At 44.3% G+C, this 19101-nt stretch overlaps 1 protein-coding gene across 1 annotated transcript; it reads right to left on the bottom strand.

Moving 5' to 3' along the window:
• Positions 1-55: 55 nt before the first annotated feature.
• Tomm20l (translocase of outer mitochondrial membrane 20 like) lies at positions 56-17454 on the bottom strand. The gene is made up of 5 exons (XM_052738156.1): positions 12833-17454; positions 12684-12727; positions 6160-6241; positions 995-1137; positions 56-109 (listed from the first exon to the last, which is right to left on the bottom strand). Exons 1-5 carry the CDS (start codon positions 13131-13133, stop codon positions 56-58), a joined length of 624 nt encoding a protein of 207 aa, XP_052594116.1. The 5' UTR covers positions 13134-17454.
• Positions 17455-19101: the final 1647 nt, after the last annotated feature.

A 19101-nucleotide genomic window follows, 5' to 3' on the forward strand; every position in this document is an offset into this window, starting at 1 on the left:
TGTTTTTACTGCACAGAACACAGTATTCTGTCTGAGTTGTGATGCGCTGAGGTGTTCAGTCAGGACCATCCTTTAAGTACTTCTGTTCATACATGTCTGCCTCAAGTTGCTGGTAAATACACAAAACAGTTACTTGCTAATCATTTCAGGGCACTTTTTCCTTGCTTCTTTTGTCACATTAGATATTACACATTCTTCTCCTAGCTGCATTTTAATAAATCTTTAGGGAACATCCCTTTTGAGGCTAGCTTGGAAATGTTCATGACTATTATGCTCTATTACAGTCTTACAGTTTGTTTAAAAACTGGGAGTCCAGGCTAGTGTGGGCTCAGCAGTTAAAGGTACTTGGTACCAAGCCTGGCAACCTGAGTTCCATCAGTAGGATTGACTTACCTAGTTGTCTCCTGCCCTCCACTTACGCTATGGTGCCTGTGTGAATGCATTTACATACACACACACACCCCAACATGCATGGTTTGAGTGTAAATAATAACATACAGCTAATGTGACCAATTGAGAAAAATGAACCAGTTAAATTTGCATCTTATGGCTAATAAATTCTGAAGCAAATTCATGCAGTCACAGAAAATTCTAGCTGATAAGTTTAAGTACTTTGTTTTTGTTTTGTTTCTTAATGTAACTGGCAAAAGGAAGAGCTTTGAAGTGGCCTTTATTAGTTACCATCTAAAGTCACGTTACAGAGCACTGTTAGCCTGTGTTTATATTCACAAAGCTGTTTCTGTGTTTTGTCACATTGGTGAGAAGTACCATTCTGCTTTAACACTGAAATGTGAAAACATACAATAACATAGTACACGGTTCACTATAGTAGAACACAGAAAATAAGCTAGTCTTTCCTTAATGAAAGAATAGAACCTGAAATAGATACTACTTGAGAACCTTGAGGAGTCCACATCCATAGTCATTGTTTCTGTGTAATCAAGTCCCCCATGGTTAGACAATTTTTCACAATGATAATTAAATACGTGCTCACCTGGCAAATAAGGGGAATTTTGTACAATAGCATCTGAAATACCTCAGGAGGGAGGGTTTGTTTGAAAAACATCAGAAGCTCCTTCGGCTGCCCACACACTAAAAGGGCATTGGTGAGATGTTCAATCCCTATTCCAGGCTCTCCTGAAACAGATTGGTACATATTAAGCAAGAAAAAAAAATGGAAAGGGATGTTTTTAATTATGTGTATATAATTATGTGTTTAATTATGTGTATATAATTATGTGTTTATAATTATGTGTATGTGTGGGGGTCTATGAGTGTGTGTACACATGAGTGCAATGCCTGGAACTGGAGTTTGGGAGTCTTGTTTGTTTTGAGGTAGGGTCTCTATGTAGTCCTGGCTTGCTATGTAGACCAGGATAGCCTCAGACTCCCAGAGATCCTCCTGCCTCTGCCTCTGCCTCCTGAGTACTGGTATTAAAGGTATGCGCCACCACACCTGACCTTCTGGAACTGGAGTTACAGATAGTTGTGACGTACTTGATGTGAATGTTGGGAATAGAACCAGAGCCTCTTATGAACTAACTGGTACTCTGTAAGGGAAGAACAGTAGGAGCTCCTAACTGCTGAGCCATCTCTCCAGAGCTCAGGCCAAGATTTTAATACTCTTTAAAATGGATATTCTACAAATTACCAAGAAAGCAGCAAGCATTAAAAGGTAAACGCATGTCAACCGGGTGGTGACACACTACTTTAGTCCCAGCACTCTTCGGAGGCAGAGAGGCAGGCAGATCTCTGAGTTCCAGGCCAGCCTGGGCTACAGAGCAAGTTCCAGTACAGCCAGGGCTACACAGAGAAACCCTGTCTCAAAAATCCTAAAAACAGCCAGGCAGTGGTGGTACACACCTTTAATCCTAGCACTCGGGAGACAGAGGTGGGTAGATCTCTTATGAGTTTGAGAACAGCCTGGTCTACAAAGCAAGTTCCCGGACAGCCAGGACTGTTATACAGACAAACCCTGTCTCAAAAAATAAAAAAATAAAAAATCCTAAAAGAACCTGATGACTATGACGAGTCAAGAGCCCAGGTATGAGGGAGCTGCTGCAGGGTAAATAATTCTATGAGGTTACACAGCTTACTTGCCTTTTAGGCATGCACACTTGCATGGGACTGTTCTGTACTGGGACATGGAGGATGGCCATGCAAGGTTTTTTAGTCTTGTAGTCTTTTTGTTAGTATGGGGTAGATCATCCATGTTTGGTAACGTGTGAGAGCTGAAACATCTGGTGTGGTATTAGTGTTTTGTCTTTGTGTGTGTCTGTGCACTGTGTGCATGCAGGGTGTCAACAGAAGCCAAAAGAGGACATTGCGTTCCCCTGGGACTGGATGGAGTTAGATGGTTGTGAGCCACCATGTGGATGCTGGGGATGGGACCTGAGTTCTCTGGAGGAGCAGCCGGTGCTCCTAACCACTGAGCCATCTCTCCAGCCCCATTTTGGTTGTTTTGAGACAAGGTCTCACCATGTAGCCTTGGCTGGCTGAGAACTCACTATGTCATTCTGGCATCAAGCTACTGCCTCTGTGGTTAAACTTTTAAAAAATAAACTGCATTATCAAAGCACCAAACAAGACTTAATATAACACAAATTACACATTCTGATGAAAAAAGATAAGCCACTTTTTAGAATGAAAAGACCCCGTTTGCATTTTTGTTCCAATCATTCCCAAATTTATACCTTACTCACCTGTAAGTTTAAACTATTATGTGATAGCTCTTTGGGAATAAAATGTGATATAATATGTATGTAGTTTTGTGTTAGCATCAGAGATGTTCATTACTTCTCAGATATCATTAGATGATTTAATTGAAGAGTGTACTTAGAATAGCCTACTGCATGCCTAGGCCATATAGTGTACACTCATACGTGCATTTCACTATTAACAAAAACAGCCTGACATTTTTCCCTGTTGACTTTAAATTCACATTTTAATTCCTCACATTTTCAATAAAAATTAAAGCTGAAAAGTTTTGTCCATTTCAGTTTCTCCATGTCCAGGAAGCATCCAGGTGGTTCTGTGTGAATGTTTCAATCCCATGCAGTATCAGGATTTGAACTGAAGTTCTACCACTGAGGTACATTGCAAACACATCCACAGCTAGCAATTACTCCATATTTTATGAGCCCCCTTGTTATGGAATATTAGTTGAAGATGTTTTGCACTTATGCTGTGGAATATTTAATGATGCAAAGATGTTTTGCATTTGTTCAACTGTGAAGCTGTGTTACTTTGTCTGCCTAAAACACCTGATTTGTCTAATAAAGAGCTGAACAGCCAAATAGCTAGGCAGGAGAGAGAGATAGATGGGGCTGATGGGCAGAGAGAATGAATAGGAGGAGAAGTCTAGGGAAAAGAGGAGTGAGAAGAGAGGAGAATGCCAGGGGCCAGACACACAGCCAGCCATGGAGTAAGAAGGGAAGGAAGTAACAGAGAATAAAAAAAAGGAAAAAAGCCCAGAGGCAGAATGTAGTTAAAAAGGAACAGGATAATTTAAGCTAGAAAAACTGGCTAGAAACAAGCCAATCTAAGGCTGGGCATTCGTAAGTAAGAATAAGTCTCTGTGTATTTATTTAGGAGCTAAGTGGTGGGCCCCCAAAGAGTAAAAGAGCCAGCTACACCCCCTAGCTTATTCAATTCGAGGAATCCTGTTTAGGAAAAGTACATAAAATTATGAATAAAAAAATGAACTGGGACTTGAAAAATTGAGATATCTAGCATAACTTCTAGTAGCTTGTGTAGAGTTACTCTTGTTATATCACCATGTCAGTTCTAGTTTGATTGAAGTTGAATTTTAGTTCATTTAAAAAATGACCATCTGGGGGCTGGAAAGATGGTTCAGTGGTTAGGAGCACTAACTGCTCTTCCAGAGGATTCGGGTTCAGTTCCCAGTGCCCATATGGCAGCTTAGAACTGTCTGTAACTCTACTTCCAGGGGATCCAATTTCCTCACACAGATACACATGCAGGCAAAACATCAAGGCACATAAAATTTTTAAAAATTAAAAATGACTACCTGAGAGCTATTGAATAAAATATTAAATTTTATAATTATGATTAATGTACAATAGTTTTAAGAGCTTTACCCCTTCCCCAAAAATTATCATGTTTTCGAGCTGAGTAACAACAACCATGGGCACTGTTACAAGCTGTGCAGGATCTTGATTCCTTTTTTTGTTTAGAAAGTTTTTTTGTTTCTTTTTAAAGAGTTTATTTCATAGATATGAGTGTTTTGCCTGCATGTATGTATGTGTATCACATGCATGCAGAGCCCACAAAGGTCAGAAGAGAAGAGTTGCCCTGTTCTGATTGTTGTGGATTGCTAGCCACCGTGTGGGTGCTGGGACCTAAACCCGGGTCCTCTGCAAGAGCAACAAGTGCTCTTGACCACTGAGCCCCCTCTCCGGCCCCTTCCTCCTTGTTTTTATAAGTCCTGGATAATGCTACCCACTTACATACAGTCTAATACATAAGATCTTTTGGAAAAAAAAAAAAGAAGAAGAAGAAAGAGGGCCCAGCGGCACAAGCCTTTAATCCCAGCAGTAGGGAGGCAGAAGCAGATGGATCTCTGAGTTCCAGGACAGCCTGGCATACAAAGAAACCTTGGGGGCAGGGGTTGGACAGAGAGAAAGAGAATGCACAGTTTGTCCTACAGTTTCACACATACATTAAATTACATGTAATCAAAAGTATTTCTTGAAGTGAAAAACGAACTGTGGGGCTAGAGAGGTGGCTCAGGGCTTAAGAGCACTGGCTACTCTTCCAGAGGACCTGGGTTCAGTTCCCAGCACTCACTGAGTGGCTCACAACCTTCTGTAACTCCAGTTCCAGGAGATCTGACTCCCCCTTCTGGCCTTTGAGGACACTTCATGCATGTGGTGCACAGACATACTCAAAAGTAAAGTAAAAAAGAAAACAGGTGATGTGATATGCAGGGAGCTTGTAAAGCTTGAGGACAATACTTAAGAAGATGTCGCTGACTCTCCATCACTATCAACTACCCCTTCTCTGCGGCACAGCAAATTCTTTTCCCTAGCTGTACTAAGCACCAGAATCAAGACCCCATTACTACATTAGTACAGAGTGGGTATCGCCTACTAACATTTTAACAATGTTGTGAGGTCTTCGCAGGTGCTTCTAGAATTGGGTAAAAGTTAAATCACATGTGGTCATGAAGTATAGGTCCTTATTAGGCCCAAATTAACTAAATTAAATTAAATAAACTAAATTAAACAGTACAATGGCCTTTTTTTTTTTTTATCATTGAAAGTGTTTAGAATATTCAAATCAGAAAAAGTGGTTTTGTTCTTTGAGACAAGGTTTCTCCATGTAGGCCTGGCCCTCCTGTAGCTCACTAGGTAGATCAGGTTGTTCCTGAACTCAGAGAAAGCCTCCTGTCTCAGCCTCCCATATGAGGGATTAAAGGCATGTGAGACCATATGTGGCAGGAAAATTTTTATAATGCATTTTAGGTGATTTTTGGAGACACTCACTCTGTTGCCCAGGCTAGCCTCAAATTCACTCTGCCTCTTGAGTTCTGAGATTACAAGTATGTTCTACCATACTCAGGTTAAAAATTTTGATTCTTAATATTTGATAATCTAGGAATTTCATTTACTGAGGTTTTTAAATGAAGTTAAGCCTTTTGATATTTGTCTCTATTTCCCTACTGACCTATTTCCAAGATTCAGCCTCACAATGCTAACTCAGTGATGGGGTGGGGTCAGTAGCACCAAGTCAAGCTTCTTATAACTGAAGTGAGTTGGTTACCACATAGCTAATTTGCCTGATATTAAATATTAACCAGTGTTTCCTTTTTATTTCCCCTCTCTATGTCATAGTCCAGGCTAGCCTCAAACTCAATCTTCCTGCCTCTGCCTCTCAAGTACTGAGTTTATACAAATATGCCACCGTGCCCGGCGAATCAAATCGTTTTTGAAAAAAAATGATTTAAAATTTACAAAATCCCTGGGTGCATGCCCTTATTCCCAGCACTTGGAAGGCAGAGGCAGGCGTTCTCTGTGAGTTTACGGCCAGCCTGGTCTACAAATTGAGTTCCAGGACAGCCAGGGTTATACAGAGAAACTCTGTCTTAGAAAAAACAAACAAAGAAAAAAACTTACAAAAGAATGTTTTTATTCTTACCTCTAACTAAACAAAGTTGTCCCATCTGCACCTCTTGTAAAAAAAATTCTTGTAGCTTTTCCTTCCTTGCTGGATCCCATAACTAAAGGATTTATAAAATATGTAACAATGAGTAATGAATGTAAGGTATATAGATGCTCTCAAAATTTATTATTATTTTTAAAGTACCTCTTAACAAATAAATACACATATTTAAAAAAGAAGCGACTCTTAGGCCAGGCTAGTGGACACATCTGTGTTCTCAGCACTTGGGAGGCAAAGGCAGGTGGACAGAGCCTTGTGTTCAGAATGTTCCAGACCAGCCAAGACTACAAAATGAAGTTCTGTCTCAAAGATAAACAGCATAAAAGACACCTCTTAACTCTCATCTCTAAATCCAATGGATGGCAAGTGTTTCTCTGATCAATTTCTAACGTGGAGTTACAGTTTCAGGGGACAAGAGAAAAGCTTGGCATCAGTTAGTTGAGATGCTCACGGTAACCCTCATCCCTGTCTTAGCCGCCCCGCCTTTAATAGCAGACCTCGGTACGGACACAGTGACAGTAGCTTTGTCTGTTGAAGGATCGTTTCCCTGTCTGGGTTAGTGGCAGTGCCTGGTAATGCAGCAGTGTGATTTTCTGCACTAGGAGGCCATTTTTGTCATTTACTTGTGATTCCTAGTCAGTGAGCTAACAAAGCTTCTATACTCACACTTTCTCAGAGAGGGTTAAAGTGCATGGTTGGGGTGGGGTGGCATGGTGGTTGGTGACTGGCTAGAACACTTTGGTTTGCTGCAGCCAAGGCCACATATGACGTCATCAAGGCTACCGTGCCTAGGGCTGGGCTTTCAGGCAGGTCTGAAAAGGGATCACCTTAGGTCAGTTAAACGGGGAACCATTAGTGATGATAGGTTTTACTGGGTACATGTTTAGCGAGCACTAGCAAGAGTGGAGGTCTAGAAACAACTAGAATGGAGACCCCTGAGCCCAGCCCCTCCCCATAGTCTATAAAAGGATTGGTAGCACGACCTACGCCCAGTCTAATGGCCTTTGGGGCTCAGGGTGGAGAATCAGGGATGGTTCCTTAGAAAAGAGCACTTGAGATAGGAAGGTTAATAAACTTTGATGAACACATAAGCACAAAATTCCAGGGAATCTTTAGATTATACCAGAATGAATATAACCAAAATAATAACGACCAGTCACTGAAGGCCAGCTATGGAATAGGACTTAACCATAAATTATTAGTCACACTTAGGAAGACAGGCGGTTATACAGAGGGCGGTGTGCCAAGATGCAGCTGGCCTTTAATTTGCAAGATGGGAAGTTACTCTGAGGAAATTCAAAGTCAATATGGAAGAAATGGAAATGAGAATGGGGTATGAGAGAAAACACAGAAAAATAAGAATTGAATATTGAGTATGAAGATGAGGTGGTTGTTTATGTGAAATGAATTAAGGCCATAGCAGAGATACCATTGGACACCACAAACGGCATAAGGAAATGGGAGAAGCCGTAACAGGCAGAAGGAGTAATTTACCTGTGAATACACAGGCTGGAATGCCAACAGGAACATGCAGGTAAGGGGCTGAAGTGTGGGACACATCTCAGGACAGCTAAGATCACTTTGGGAGGGGACCAAGCTCTTCCAAGGAGAAAGGGGTGGAGGTCTAGAGCCTGAGGGCATTCTGATTTTCCCCAGAAAGAATCAAACTGAGTGTGCTGGTGAAACGTAGTGTTTAGGCTCCACCCAGACCTGCAAAGGAAATCCCGGACCAGGGCTCAGAAGTCAGCATCTCCGACAAGCTCTCAGGTGCTTTCAGGCACTCCTCATTCTTAGACTCGCTGGTGCAGTTAGGGTTTCCTTGGCAATGTCTGACTGTGTGAACCATCAAAGGCAGTTCTGGTTTGGTCAGCTGATGTTTGCTCTGCGTGTTTTGTTTGTGTTTGTGCATGTGAGTGCATGTGTGTACGTGCACATAGAAACCAGAGGATCCACCCAAGCACTGGGATTTCAGGCACCCTCCACCAGATCCAGTTCTGTTGCTCTTGGTTTTTGATTGCCAGTGTGGGTTCTGGGGATCAAACACTGTACTGAATGAGCTTTCTCCCAGCCCTATTGAGGCGGAGTTCTGCTATGCAGCCCAGGCTGGCCTTGAACTCACAGTCCTCCTGCCTAAGATTCCTAAGTGCAGTAGGAGTACAGATATGCCCCACCACACAATGGCTGGCTTCTGTCTGCACTTTCTCCTTTCTCAAGGCCATAGGTCGATCTAATGAGGTGGACCTGTAGAGCATAGGTGGGAAAGGAAGGCCCTGGTGTGAGGAGGAAGGAAACACCATCAGAGGTATGAAGAAAGAATATTTGTTTGGGTTTATTCATCTACACAATGAAAAAGTTTAAGAATTATGTGAAAAAAAAAATCTGAAAAGACCTGCTTCTTCATGACTATACTTGAAGTCATTTGGGTTTTCATGATTTCAAATGCAGACTTGTCTGTCTTTAGCCCTCCACCTACCCAGTGTTCAACAGATATTTGATGGACAAATACAATGTGCCAGACACTAGTCTAGATACAGAGTCAGTGGAGAGTAAAACACAGACAAGGTTGTGAGAAGCCTAGTCTAATAAATAAGAAACAATCAAATAGACACACACACACACACACACACACACACACACACACACCAAGTGCAAAGGCAACCATCATGGATACAGAGGAGGGCACGAGCTGTATCAGACCCTGCCCAAGTGAAACTGGTCAGGGAAAGGCATCTCTATACTTGTGCCCTGCTCCTTGGACACTCCCTGTTTGCTTCCTTAAAAGTCAACATATAGACTCTGTCCTTTTTTTCCTTGTCTCAGTCCTCTAACTAGTGAGCACGAGCTGCCTATTCTCCCCAGGTAAGTCGCCTCTGCTCTCGCAAGCCCAATCACCCCTGACATCACCAGAGACTGTGATTTTTCTTGCTGCTCCCCTGTGTGACTGCAATAACTTCTTTTCTAATCCTTCTAGCACACCCATTCCTGATCAATCTAAGGGTTTTTGTTTCTTTTTTTTTTTCCTTTTATTCTTTAAAAATGTTCCTGCTCCGAAATCATCAGTGGTTTCCTACTAAATCTGGATCCCTTAACCTGGGCTCAGACCAAGCCTTCTCAGATTCTGTCACTACTTAGCCCAGCTTTACCAGACACAGTTCTCGGCAGTGATTCCTTTGCCAAGCTGACTTACTGATCAAGCCCTGGCATAGTCCCTTCATCCCTGTGCCTGTGCACCACCTTCAACCCTGAAGACTTCCCTGATACCATACCCCAAGTTCATTGTCATTATTGACTCCGATCAGTGACAGCCCCAAAGTCTTCTGTAGAAAAAAATTGATCTCCCCACCCCCCCCCAAAAAAGTCACAACAAATATTCCCTATTTTAGCATCTCTTTTCAGAACCTTGTCTCTCTATCATGAGCTGGAGTCTATTTCCTCTCTGCTTGAAATGGAGCAGTTCTTGGGCAGGGCCATGAGGAGAAGCATTGCCTGGCATGCTCTCCTGTCTCTGCATGTACTCCAATGCACTGCGTTCTCCTCTGTGTTCAGTGCATATACAGGATCTATACCTGCCTGCTTACCCCTGGGAACCCAAACCAGTTCAAGCAAAGTCAACACCCAGAATTGTTGGGGAATATTATTTTAAGGTGTGTTACTTTTGTTGATGTTGCATTTGTCTAACTCTGTGAAGCTGTGTTACTGTGCCTGTCCAAAAGACCTGATGATCTAATGAGAATATATAGAGGGAAAAATCTGGGGAGAAAGAAGAGATGGAGGAGTGAAGGATCTAGGAGCCAGAAGCCAGAGAAGGAGGAGGACTCCAGGGGCCAGCCACCCAGCTACACAACCAGCAACGGAGTAAGAAAGAAAGGTATACAGGAATAGAGAAAAGTAAAAGCCCAGAGGCAAAAGACAGATGGCTTAATTTAAGTTAAGGAAAGCTGGCAAGAAATAAGCCAAGCTAAAGCCAAGCATTTGTAATTAAGAATAAGCCTCTGTGTGTGATTTATTGGCGAGCTGGGTAGCAGGCCCCCAAAAAGAGACAGAAGATCCTAGAGAGTAAAAAGTAACCAACCACACAGCATCAGCTGGCAAATGTGAGGATGTGCTCTCGGATGACCGACTCAACAATCTCCCTGGAGCCTGCCTCGCGGAAGCCAAGTAGAAGGTGTCATTCCCCACCCTAACGGGCTCAAACTGCAGACTCAGAAGCCAAGAACTATTTTACAGACACTAAGCTCAACCAAGCTGAAGAGCCACTGTACTAATCCCACACTGAAAATGTTTTCTCTAGGATCTTGTTACATGTGTTGGCTTTGTTTGTCCACTGCCTTGTGTGGTATTGTGTTCCCCCAAATATTGTGCATGCTAATAAACTTATCTGGGGTCAGAGACAGAACAGCCACAATATTAAACATAAAGGATAGGCAGTGGTAGCACACGCCTTTAATCCTAGCATTCCAGAGGCAGAAATCCATGTGTTCAAGGATACAGCCAAGCATGGTGACTCGGTGCCTTTAATCCCAGGGAGTGGTGGTAGAAAGCAGAAAGATATGTAAGGTGTGAGGACCAGAAACTAGAAGCTTTTAGCTGGTTAAGCTTCAGGCTTTCGAGCAGCAATTCAGCTGAGAGCCATTGGGATGAGGACACAGAGGTATCCAGTCTGAGGAAACAGGACCAGCTGAGAAGTTGGCCAGGTGAGGTTAGCTGTGACTTGTTCTGTCTCTCTGATCTTCCAGCTTTTACCCCAATAACTGGTCTCAGGTTTGACTTTATTAATAAGACTCTTTAACATTCCTGCTACAGCCTTGCTTTGGGGTGATTCTTACACCCCTGTTATTGTTAATCTCTGCCAGGCCTACCTGCTGGGGATGTCTTTCTGTATGCTGTGAATGTGTTGCTCTGATTGATTGATAAATAAAACGCTGATTGGCCAGTAGGCAAGAAGTATAGTATAGGCAGGACAAAGAGAGAGGGAAATTCTGGAAAGTAGAAGGCTGAGTCAGGAGACACTGCTAGCTGACACCGCCATGAGAAACAAGATGTAAAGTACTGGTAAGCTATGAGCCACTATAATTATCTTATAGATTAATAGAAATGGGCTAATTTAAGATATAAGAACAGTTAGCAAGAAGCCTGCCACAGCCATACAGTTTATAAGTAATATAAGTCTCTGTGTGTTTACTTGGGTCTGAGCAGCTGCAGGAGCCAGGTGGAGACAGGAAAACTTCAGCTACACCTGCCTTAGTGCCTCACACATAACTGGACCTTAAGCAGGCACAGGTGACCGCCTGAAATATGGAGTGAGACTCTTGCACTTTTGAGCTCATGGAGGTTAACTAAAGCTGAGCCAATAACCAAGATGACCGGTTCTCTTTAAAAAATTATTAATTGGGGGGTGTGGCTGAAGAGATAGCTCTGTGGTTAAGAGCACTGGCTGCTCTTCTGTAGGACCAAAGTTCAATCCCTGGCATCGACATGACAGCTGACATCCTTGTGTAACTCCAGTCCCAGGGAGTCAGATGCTCTTTTCTGACCCCCACAGGAAGCAGGTGTGCAGTTGTATGTAGACAGTCATGGCAAGAAAAGCCTCCATACACATTAAAAACAAACAAACAAACAAATAAATAAATAAATAAATAAAATGACCAATCCAAGACAGTGAATTGGCTCAGCACTAAACGTGCTTTTCACCAAACCTGACCACCTGAGTGGATACCTGGGACTCAATGGGAGGAGAGAATAGATCCCCTCAAGCTGTCTTCTGACCTTCGCATGTGGGCCATCCTTTCCCTCTGTCTGAAAAACAAAAGCAAAAACAAACAAACAAAAAATAACAACTCCGGGCGCATGCCTTTAATCTCAGCACTGGGGAGGCAGAGGCAGGCGGATCTCTGTGAGTTCAAGGCCAGCCTGGTCTACAGAGTGAGTTCCAGGACAGGCACCAAAACTACACAGAGAAACCCTGTCTCGAAACACCAAAAAAACAAAAACAAAAAACATAAAATCTCAACTAGTCCATCATATTCCTTGTTGGCTGGCCTGGGGACCTATGCACCCTGTGAGGTTACACGGGAAGTGCAAGTCTCTCTTCTTTCTTCCAAGTAAAAAAGTGCCTGTTCCTACATTTGCTTTACAGACGCCTCTCTTTTTTTGATAGTATCTTGTTTGGCCCAGGCTAACCTCGAACTCCTTCTTTCTGTCTCAGCCTCCCAAGTGCTGATCCTTCACACGTGTGCATTGAGCCCTGTTCATACTAAAAAACAAAAACAAAAACAAAACAAAAAACCCACATTATTTTCTATGTGTATGGGTGTTTAACCAGCATGTATATCTGTGAGCACATGCCTGGTGCCTCTTGGAGGCCAAGAGGGTGTCTGATCCCCTGGACTGGGTTACAGATGGCTTGTGAGCCATCGTGTAGGTGCTGGGTATCAAACCTGGGCCCTCTGGAAAGGCAGCCTGGACTCTTAACCACTGAGCCATATCTCCACCACTCCTACTGTGTTCTTATCAAACCGACTTTTCCCTTCTTCGCTTGCTTCCCCTTTGTAAAGAAGGTTGAAACTTGGTAAAGCAGGTGTCCGGCACTGGCAGGACTCCCCTTGGGCTTCTAGAAGGCTCCTTGGCGGGTCTGTTGCACTTCACCTGCCTGGCGCACGCCTGGGCCTTGGGCTGTGCAGCTCTTCTCCCTGCAAACACAGGCACGGGCGGGTTGGGAGCGCCGGATGGCGTGGGCCCGGGTCCCCGGGGCGCCAACCTGGGAACCAGCCCGGGCTCGGCCGCCCTCCCTCCCGCCGGCCGCGCTGGCACCCACGGTCCCGCAAGCAGCGCCGGAACTCGGGGTCTCTACGCCGCCTCCGGTCCAGGTAGACGCAGTAGCCGAGCAGGGCGACAGCGCCACCCGCCGCCAGGGCCGCCAGGAGGCCGACGCCGATGCGGACGCTGCGCATCGGGCTGCCCAGCGAGCGTTGGGCGCGGGCCGGCCACGCGTGAGCAAACCCGGGGTCCCGAACCCAGATCCGCACGACTCGGAATTCCGAGCCTTCTCCAGACAAGACCCATCCCCGCGGCCGGCGCTTGCCGGCCTTCTTAGGCTGCTTGGATTTCCCTTGTGATTCATTTGGTCCCAGATCAGCCCATCCCTAGCCGGTGCTGGCCAGCCTGCTCTCCTGGGTGCCCGGAGCACTCATCATCCAAGTTCTCCACCCACCGTAACTCAGGAGAACGGAAGGATTCTGAAGTAATTAGTCTAGGCGACAACACGCAACAAACAAAATTGTTATTTTGTTGGTGCTTTTCTTTTTACGTTTGCTTTATTCAGAAAACACAACAAAAAAAAAATTTCCAGATTTTGTCCCAAATACCATAACCCAGATAACGACAATAAAACTAAAATTTGTTTTTTCTTTTTACTTATATGTATGGGTGTTTTGCCTGAATGTATGTGTGTCCCGTGCATGCCTAGTGCCTGCAGAGGTCAGAAGAGGGGGTCTGATCCCCTGGAATTGGAGTTACTGACGCTTGTGAGCTACCACGTGGGTGCTGGCAAACCTGGTCCTCTCCAAGAGCAACAAATGCTGTAACCACTGAGCCATCTCTTCCAGGCCCATTTTAATTTTTCAACAGTGTTCCATGTAGCTCATGGTGGCCCTGGTACTCTTCCTGCCTCAAGTTCCAAGAGTACTTAATAATTTTTGTTGTGGGTTATTCAACTGTTACCTACTAATTTGCTACTTAACTAGCGTTATTATTGCCATAGCAAGGCAATCCTAACAGCTCTAATTCCAGTGGGGTTGAGAAATAGCCTTGGCCCTCAGTCTTAGCCTTAGTGGAAGTTACATACGGCTTTCATGAGTAGTGTATGTTATTCCTATGATAACTTGAGTCTTCTAGTTGGGAAGTTTGTTATGAAAACCTGGCTGTAAACACAGGGCAATATCATGATCTGGTGTAATCTGGGACTGTTGTGTCATGAAAATTTTCCTGGGGAGACACAACACACACATACTCACTCCAGATAGGGATCCCATGCGCGGCCAAAGTATGGACACCACCAAAGTCCAACTTAGCGACCAATGAGTTTGATTTATTTACAGGAATATGGGCCAGGGGTTACTTAGCGGAGCAGGAATGACTGGAAGACAGCTGAATTACCAAGCCCCCCCCCTCCCCCCGGCGTGGGTGACAGCTCACAGAAGCAGGGAACCTGGACCACACGGCTGCCTGCATCAGCTCACTGGGTTGGAGCATCCTTTCCTGGCGACATTCCTAAACCTCTTCGGGGCAGCTTGGTTGGTCGCCGTTTCTTTGAGAGAGCTGGTCCGATCTCGAGTCTTCTTTGCAGCTTCCTTCCATCTGAGGAGGACTCAGCTTTTATCGCTTACCGTGGCCGGGAGGGGCCTAATGAACCTGGTCACACATGCTGCGCGGGTTCCAAACTGAGGTCCTCAGGTTTGCACAGCAAAGCACTTTACCTACCGGACCGTCTCCCCAGCACTCTGGGACTGACTTTTGATGGAAATCCCGAGTGCTGCAGTTAGCTCCCAAAGGTGTTAAGGCTGGCTGTAACTTCTACCGCCACAGCCTACCTACAGTATATTGTGGTCTTTGACTTTCACTGATCTATAGGGTGAGTCTCTAGTCTAAGAGAGAGAGGTGGGGCCAGAGACGTGTTCAAGTGGAACATGAACAGTGACGTAGGAAGGAGGGCAGTGGTGGTGGCACACGCCTTTGATCCCAGCATTCGGGAGGCAGAGGAAGGGGGATCTCTGTGCGTTCAAAGACAAAGGAACAAGTTCCAGGACTGCCAGGGCTACACAGAAGAAACCTTGTCTTGTAAAACAAACAAACAAAAAAGGAAGTGACAACTCCCACAAAAAAAATGAGAAATAAACAGCGTCACTTAAAATTACCAGAGCTCATGAAGAAAATGGTTGGGAAAAACTCAGGCAAGTCTCTACAGTAAACACAGATATTCTTACCTCAGATACGGACACCAATCTTGCTACATTGGTAACCATAACCCCTGTAAAGCTCCGATATCTTCAAACTAAGACTGTATTCATAGCAGTTCCCAAAGCATGGCTTTACCCTGAGTAATAGCTGCCCTGTTAGTGAGCCCTGAAGACATGGCCTAGAGACAGTAGGTGACACACGTTTATACAGCACACAACCAGGTCAGTTCTGACATCCATATACAGCCTGAAGCCACCACTGAAACCAGGACATGGTCAGACCCAGTCCTTGCCGTGTGCCACCTCCTTCAGTCCTGACATTGGTAATCTGTGTCTTTCTCTAGCAGTGCGTCACGACCCCTTTGGGAGCCGAATGACCCTTTCACGGGGGGTCGCCTAAGACCATCAGAAAACAGAGATATTTACATTACGATTTATAACAGCAGCAGAAGTACAGCTGTGAAGTAGCAACAAAAATAATTTATGGTTGAGAGTCACCACAGCATGAGGAGCTTCATTATAGGGTCACAGCCTTAGGAAGGTTGAGAACCTCCTGCTCTAGTTCTCAAGCATCTAACAAGTTTATCCATTCCATCTACTTCCTCAAATATCTAGGTAACGCTTTGGAGTCCAGCACTGTCCCGTTCCACACACTCTGTTCAACTGCAACTCTGCTGTAGGACACGACATACAAAAAGCACTCTATTACTATGTTGGACCAGGTGCTTCCAGGGAACAAAAAGTGATTTCTGCAAATAAAAGTCCTTTTATTAGTACCAGTCTGTTGTAGACATCAGCAGTTTCCATGTCTTTCAAACCAATACTTCAGTAAGATTAGTTATCACCTAACCAAATACCCCGCAGTGGTGGCCATTTTGATAAGCTACAATGTTCATTACAAACAGTGCTACAACTTGTCCATGTCCTTTTTGATAGATACAGTGACAATTACTACAGAGTAAATTCCTACAAGTGGTCTATCTTGATAAAAGTATGTGTGTACTTTATCAGCAAGGTATTACCAAAATACCCTCCCCAAATACACTTCTATACTTATGCTCCCCATCAACACTGAAAAGATTTCAGAAAATGCCACTCAGAATTCTGTGTACCCTTTGACCTACAAGTTCCAGTTTCTAAAATTTGTGCTACCAGATCTTATGTAATTGATGGTTAAGATGGCTAGACGTTGGAAAAAAGGACTCAAAAATTAGATTAAGAGATATGCAGTACAGCGGAGTAAACAATAATGTGGAGTAATTACTCATTAATACAAAACGGAGTTCACGGTAGACATTCCAGTGAAAACAGCTAGCTTTGGGACCAGTGACCAGAGGGATGAGGTGAAATCCTCCAGCAGGGTGACACTGTCCACGCTGCTGAGTCCCTTCTGGTGGCTGCTGGCTCCTGAGCAGTCGGCAGGTGTCTCTCTTCATCCTTCAGCACCTTCGAAGTTCTACGAATACCAACCTAACTGGCTGGATGTTGGTCTAAGCGCAGGGACCACTGTCTCCATCTTACTGTGGTCCTATTCATCCAACAACATAAGGACGCTGTACAGTATGATAGAAGAAGTGAACGGGAATCAACTTTGGAAACAAGAATGCAGTATTGCTGTGTATAAAGACAGTTCCTCTGCATTCACTGACCTGCCAAACTGTGAATGTGAAAGGTGAATGTGAATATGTTCTGTCAAGTCAGCACTTCTGTGATTTTCATTCATGAAATAAAAACAATGTAAAAATAGTATCTATTGATGTTTAAAACCATTTTTATATTTACTTGTGTATGCACGGGTGCATGGGTGCACACGCATGCATGTGCCAAGGTGTTTGTGTGACGGTCAGAGCTGGTGGGTCTCCCCTTCACCATGTGAATTCCAGGGATTCTACTCAAGCTGTCAGGCTTGGCAGCAAGCATGCTTCCCTGCTGAGCCATCTCAGTGGGCCTTACTGATGTTTCTCAAGTCAGTGTTTTCAAGTTCAACGCTGGTATTTTTTTTTTTTTTTATTCACAGAGCAAAAGACGTACAAGTAAATCCACCAAGAGGTGAGAAGTGGTTATTTCTGGGCCAGCGAGACAAACTAGCCCAGGGAGCCAAGGTACCCTTCAAAATGAAAACATGAATAGATTGTCTAGACTTTGCACTCCCTCCACCCCATCAACCAAGGTTTGGTGTCATCATATTTTAGCATGTGACAGCTTAAAAGGAAAAATAAAGAATAGGAAGTAACAAGAGATTAAAAGCTAAAAATTGGTTGTGCCTGGTGATTTGTGTTGGTAATCCCAGCACTTGGGAGGACAAGGCAGAAGGATTTTTTTTTTTGGGGGGGGGGGTTGAGACAGGGTTCCTCTGTGTAGCTTTGGAGCCTTTCCTGGAACTCGCTTTGTAGCCCAGGCTGGCCTTGAACTCACAGAGATTTGCCTGCCTCTGCCTCCCGAGTGCTGGGATTAAAGGCGTGTGCCACCACTGCCTGGCAGCAGAAGGATTTTGAGTTTAAAACTACAGACCTGCATCTCGAAGAACTGTCTCAAAAAAGAAAGATGGTTCAATGGTAAGAACCCTTGCTGCGGAAGTGTAAGGACCTGAGTTTGGATACTAGCACCCACGAAAAACTGGACATGGTAGTGTGTCCATCTGTAGCACCATGTGGGGGCTGAAGACAGGAATGATTGCTGGGGCTTGTTGGCCACCAGCCTAGGTTCAGGCTCAGTGAGAAACCAGGTGTCAAAGGAATAAGGCAGGTAGAGCAGGACCCAGGACGATCTTCTCTGACCTCTGTACACATATGCACACACATACCTGCACATACATATGCATACACCACACTCCTCTGGCCTCTATACACATATGCACACACATATGCATATACCATACTCCTGGCCTCTGTACACATAAGCACACACATACCTGCATATACATATGCATGTACTACACACTCCTCTGACCTCTGTACATATATGCACACACATGCACATATATATGCATACACCACATACTCCTCTGTACACATATGCACACACATACCTGCGAATACATATGCATACACCACACATACACACAGAAGAAAACAAAACCAACAAGCTCAAAACAACAAACCAAACTAGCACCTAAAGATAGCACGGGCAATTAATTCTTCCTGCTTCTCAAGAGCTGAGCTTGCCGACGTTCTGATGCCTAGCAAACGGTTTCTGATAAGATTGCAAGCCATAGAGTAGGGGGTAGTGGTGCATGCTTTTAATCCCAGTGCTCAGGAGACAGAGGCAGAGGCAGAGGCAGGAGCATCTCTGTCAGTTCAGGACCAGCCCTGGTCTCCACAATGAATTCCAGGACAATAGGGCTATGTAGAGAGACCCTGCCTCAAAAAACTAAAAAGGAAGGCTAGCCATCGGGAACAAATGGATTTGGAAGTCGGAAGAAATGGCTTCAGCCTCGGTTCTATTACTTATTACTATCTTGACAACATGGAACCTGTTTTCTTGTATTTCAAAACAAAAGAGCAATGCTTTCATAGAACTGAGATTCTATGCAGTGTCTTTCCACCAGGGAATTGTGCATTAGGCAAGCGCTCTACCCCTGAGTGCATAAATGTGGCCTTTGATTCACTGGCTGCATTCACTCCCACTGTTTACTTTATCTTACCGTCAACCATTTCATTAGGTTATGGTGATATTTTATTTGTGCTGAAATGTGGTTTTATTTGTATATTAATAAATAAGTTGCCTGGGGGTCAGAGCTAATAGCAAGCCATTTAGCAGAAGTCTGGCAGTGGTAGCACACACCCTTAATCCTGATCACATGACAGGCAGAGTCTGTGTGTTCAAGGACACAGCCAGCATGGAGACACACGCCTTTAATCTCAATACTAACCATAGAAGACCTGGAGGTCTGTATAGACAGGCAGTGACGAGGAGGTCATGTGGCTGGGTTTACAACCAATGAGAAGGCAGAACAGAAAGTCAA

Source organism: Peromyscus californicus, unplaced genomic scaffold (genome assembly GCF_007827085.1).
Source record: "Peromyscus californicus insignis strain IS unplaced genomic scaffold, ASM782708v3 Scaffold_15__1_contigs__length_86483966, whole genome shotgun sequence".
Classification (NCBI taxonomy): Eukaryota; Metazoa; Chordata; class Mammalia; order Rodentia; family Cricetidae; genus Peromyscus; species Peromyscus californicus.

Excerpts from the sequence above, each read along its gene's own strand:
- Tomm20l (XM_052738156.1), bottom strand. The coding sequence starts at position 13,133 with ATGCGCAGCGTCCGCATCGGCGTCGGCCTCCTGGCGGCCCTGGCGGCG. Across the intron at positions 6,242-12,683 it reads GTCGGTTTGATAAGAACACA|TTATGGGATCCAGCAAGGAA; the intron begins GTAGGAGTGGTG and ends TAAATCCTTTAG. Across the intron at positions 1,138-6,159 it reads ACAACTTTGTTTAGTTAGAG|GAGAGCCTGGAATAGGGATT; the intron begins GTAAGAATAAAA and ends AATCTGTTTCAG.